Source organism: Marmota marmota, unplaced genomic scaffold, assembly GCF_001458135.2.
Source record: "Marmota marmota marmota unplaced genomic scaffold, marMar, whole genome shotgun sequence".
Lineage (NCBI taxonomy): Eukaryota > Metazoa > Chordata > Mammalia > Rodentia > Sciuridae > Marmota > Marmota marmota.
Window position 1 is genome coordinate 10,725,778 of NW_026000119.1, and position 4,317 is coordinate 10,730,094.

Here is a 4,317-nt window from a genome sequence, read left to right on the forward strand (position 1 = left end):
TAGTACTCCAGAATCTCCTGGATTTTAGATTCTGACTTGAGAAATCAGTTGAAATCTGTTTTGGTTTAGTTCTAAATGTGACCAGCCCTTTTTTATTGTAGCTTTTACAATTCTATCCTTACTCTATATGCTAGGCATTTTCATTATAATGTTTCTTGGTGTGAATATATTGTGATTTTGTATACATGGATTCCTATATGTTTCTTTGATTTGAATTTCTCTCTCATTCCTAAGGGTTGGAAAATTTTCTAATATCATTTCATTGAAAAAATTTGCATGCCTTTAGCTTATATTTCAGAGCCTTCATCTATCCCAATAAATACTAAATTTGTTGTTTTAGTGATATCTCATATTTTTTTTGAATTTTCTATTCATTCTTAACATCTTAACATTGAATTTTCTATTCATTCTTAACATCTTTTCTTTATGCAATCTTTATTCTAGATTATATGTTTTGTTTTCAAGACCTAAAGATTTATCTTCAAAGTGATATAATCCATTTGTGTTGCTTTCCATTGAGCTTTTAGTTTGGTTTCTGAGTCTTTCACTTCTAGGATTCCTATTTGGTTCCCTTTTAGAATTTCTTTATTTTTATTGAAGTAATCTTTCACTTTCTGTATTTTTCTCTGATTTCACTTTTATACCTTTTTAGGTTATAGAATATTTTATCTTTTAACTTTCCAATTTTTTTTCTGACATATTTTCTATGGTAGTGTCTATGGAGTCAGTTGTTGAAATATTAGGGATTTTGGGATGATTTTTTTTCTTGATTTTTTTTTCATAGCATTTCTATGCCTGCACATCTCTTTGTATAGTTCTCACTTCTTTTTTAAGAGAATGACTACTTATGAGTTTTTTTTTTTCTTAAGAGCCCTGGGATGATTTCCTATTCAGATGCTAATTTTTTTGTCAATGTGTGACCTCTGCTGATCCTATATCAGCACCAGTTTCAAGGATGCCACTGAACCCTATTTACTATAACCACTCCAGAGCCAAGGCTTGTATTATTCAACCTTATAAGAAAGAAAAGCTTGTTGCTATTTTTCTCCACAGTTTCCCAAATACATATGTAAACCTTTAAAAGTGTTCTGGAATAGCTCCAATAATAGTTATTAAATTTAGTACAATTACTGTAACCATAAATGAGGGATTGGTGGGGAATTGGGGAATATAGGCCCTAAAGGATTGGAAAAGAGAAAAATTAAGAGAGAGAGAGAAAAGATAATTTGCACTAAGGTACAAAGGTAAAATTGATGGATAGTGGGTATGTGAGGTAGTAGCAGATAATGCAAGAGAGTGAATCAGGAGTAAGAGGAACAAGTATAAACTAGAGATATGAAAACAAAGATAAGATTTATTCTTATAATACTTTAAACCATTAGATGAAATACATTCAAATGGAATTTAAGGTACAATGTTGGCTATTGGGGTTAAAACACTCATTCATGCTAAAGAGTTATGTAAATGATCATAGTTGATGTTAGAGTTAAACCATGCCAAGGTGAAGGAAAATCTTGTTAAATTTTGGTTCAGATATCAATGGGGCTTGGACAGGTAGCAGATAAACATCATTTTTTTTCCCTGTGGATCTCTCCTGAGTTACGATGGCACAGGAGCCACTTTTTACCCACTTTGGTTGTTGTTGTTGTTGAGTGATTGAGGCTGCTTTTTAAACTGATTTTATCTTTCTAGGAAGACACTTTCTTTTACTCTTACTTAGTTCCAAGCAGGCACTTTAGTGTGTTGCTTTCTTGGATTTCCAGGGGAAATGTACAAAGGTAATTGTTGGCTTCTTAGAATCATATAATCTCATTGATTTAAGTAATTTATTTTTTAGCTCTTTATGATATTTTAACATAACAAAAATGTTGACAAATAGTCTGATTACTCAAATGATATGATGGATAACCTAACAATGAATTACTGCCTCTATAGAGTAGTACTATTCCCTTCAATGGTCATTTGTATCCCTTTTCTCCCACAATAACCTAAGGAAATGAGCACATATCTTACCTTACTGATACCATTATTGAACAAATGGAACAAGGTCTCTATATTATGAGCTGTTACATGTTTATATTTATTAATATGTCCCTAATTGTTCCCAAAAGCCTTTTTCTCTGCTTATAATAATTATACAAAATAATATATTTCATTGTGCCATACTTATACATTTATATAATACTTTGATCAGGTACCGAAATGTCTTTTAAAGATCAGTTCTTAATAGAAACCATTCAAGGGTTGTGTGTTTTCTACTTCCTACCTCCCCTAAATCTTCTTTATCCCCTCCCCACACATTTACTGCATGCAAATATTGTGCCACTCGCCTTGTGAAATATCCCCTGTTTGGATTTTTCTGAAAAGATGAGTGAGCCATTCTGAGGTAAGTTATATATAGAAAAAATCATTTTGGGGAAAAATATGGAATTTAAAAGATGCTAATATGGTATGTTGGAAATTATATGCTCCTGGCTCCAAGGTCACTATCTTCTTTTCAGTCCAGTTGGGATATTTTGTAGATGTGGTGTGTCTGTATGGGATGTTCAGAACACACTAAAAGATCATTGTAAGTAGTTTCTTTTTCTTTTCCTTTTTTTGTTGTTGTTGTTTTATTGGTTTTTTTTTTGTTTGTGTTTTTTTTTGTTTTGTTTTGTTTTATTGGTACCAAGGATGCTTAAACACTGAGCCACATTTCAGCCCTTTTTTATATTTTATTTAGAGATTGGTTCTCGCTAAGTAGCTGAGGGCCTCATTAAGTTGCTAAGGCTGGCTTGGTACTTGAGAACATCATTCTGAGCCTCCCTAGCCACTGGGATTACAGGCATACTACACTGTGCCAGGCTCTCCTTTATTAAATATATTTCCCTACATCATAGTTTTCTTTTTGGTTTGGTTTGGTTTTTTTAGTGTTTTAACTTACTCTCTTAAAATATTTGACTGTCAAGGAATGCTCAGGACCATTAAAAGAAGGAGATTCAAATCAGGTGGCTACTCTGCACTGAGGCTTAGCTTACACATGGGGTTAGAGAAAAACTTTTTTCCCCCAGATGTCATTTATTTCCTGTCCAGAATAATGAGGAAAATGAAGTAAAGTGTCTCTAACAGGAATGGTACTGGTTAATTCACCAAATAGCAGTGACCATGGAAATTCTTGAACATGATAATAATTTGTGTTTTAGGTGGAATCTAAAGGAGAAAGAAAAAAGACTAGTATAGGAACGGAGCTGATCCTTGATCCTCTCATCTTGTTCCTGGATGAACCCACAACTGGCTTAGATGGGAGAACAGCTAATGATGTCTTTACACTTCTAAGGTAAAAACTATGGCAACATTTTATTTCATTCATTTACTCTTTGATCACTTCTATTTTACTGGTATTTCTGGTGCAGGAGATTCAGAAGTTTTTTTTTTTTTTTTTTTAAATGTTTCTTCTTCTTTAGCAGGATACAGTCAATAAACAAGAAGTGGTTCAAGAAAGATGAAGCAAGAATATAGGAAAGGAAGGCTATGGTGAAGGCAGGGAGCTTTTTAATTAGAAGGACCAGAAAAGGCCACAATCATGTGACACATATGCTGGGAGAGAATGAGTGAGATGTGCTATAAATCAGAAGAGAGTTCGGGTTAGAAAAGGCAGCCAAGTGGCTCTGAAGCACAGCATGTCTGATGTGTGGGGAAGACCAGCAAGGCCAGAGGGACAGACCCAGAGACTATGAGGAGTGACGTTTGGTGAACTGTCACAATACCACAGACTGGAGGCTTAAACACAAAAATTAATTTTCTTATGACTCTGAAGGCAGAAATTTGAAAAATTGTATGCTGTGGGTTGTTTCTTCATTGGCCTCTCATTGGCTGCAGATGGTCACCTTCTCCCTTTGTATGTCTGTGTCTTAATCAACTCCTAACTGGACATAGTCAGATGAGAACCCTCAGTGACCTCATTTAAATTTAAAGACCTCTTTGAAAACACTATGTTCAATGTGGCCACATTCAGAGGCCCTGGGGGATAGGGCTTCAATATCTGAGTTTGGGGAGGACCCAGTTTAGCCCTTCACAGGTGGATTAGGATGTTAAGTGGAGTTGGGCTGGTGGCAGAGGTCATGTAAGAAGTATGGCTTTTCCTGTCACGAGAGGAAATGGGGAGGTTTTTGAGAGTTTTGGAGCACAGCGATGGCTGTGGGGAAGATGGCAGTTAGGCAAGGATGAGGGAAGATCCAGTGAAGGAGCTGATGAAGGATGATGAAGCATCACCAAGGATGGTCCTGGTGAGCAGAGGGTGGATTCTAGATCTGTTTTCAAGGGAACCAACAGGATCAG

General features: G+C 35.3%; 1 protein-coding gene across 1 annotated transcript in view; it reads left to right on the top strand.

The window, feature by feature from the left end:
* LOC107153636 (broad substrate specificity ATP-binding cassette transporter ABCG2-like) overlaps nucleotides 1-4,317 on the top strand; it is a 34,327-nt gene that overhangs the window by 7,026 nt on the left and 22,984 nt on the right. The window contains exon 4 of the mRNA XM_015499171.2: nucleotides 3,183-3,316. Within this exon, the coding sequence (XP_015354657.2) occupies nucleotides 3,183-3,316 (134 nt within the window). The remainder of the gene's footprint in view (nucleotides 1-3,182; nucleotides 3,317-4,317) is intronic.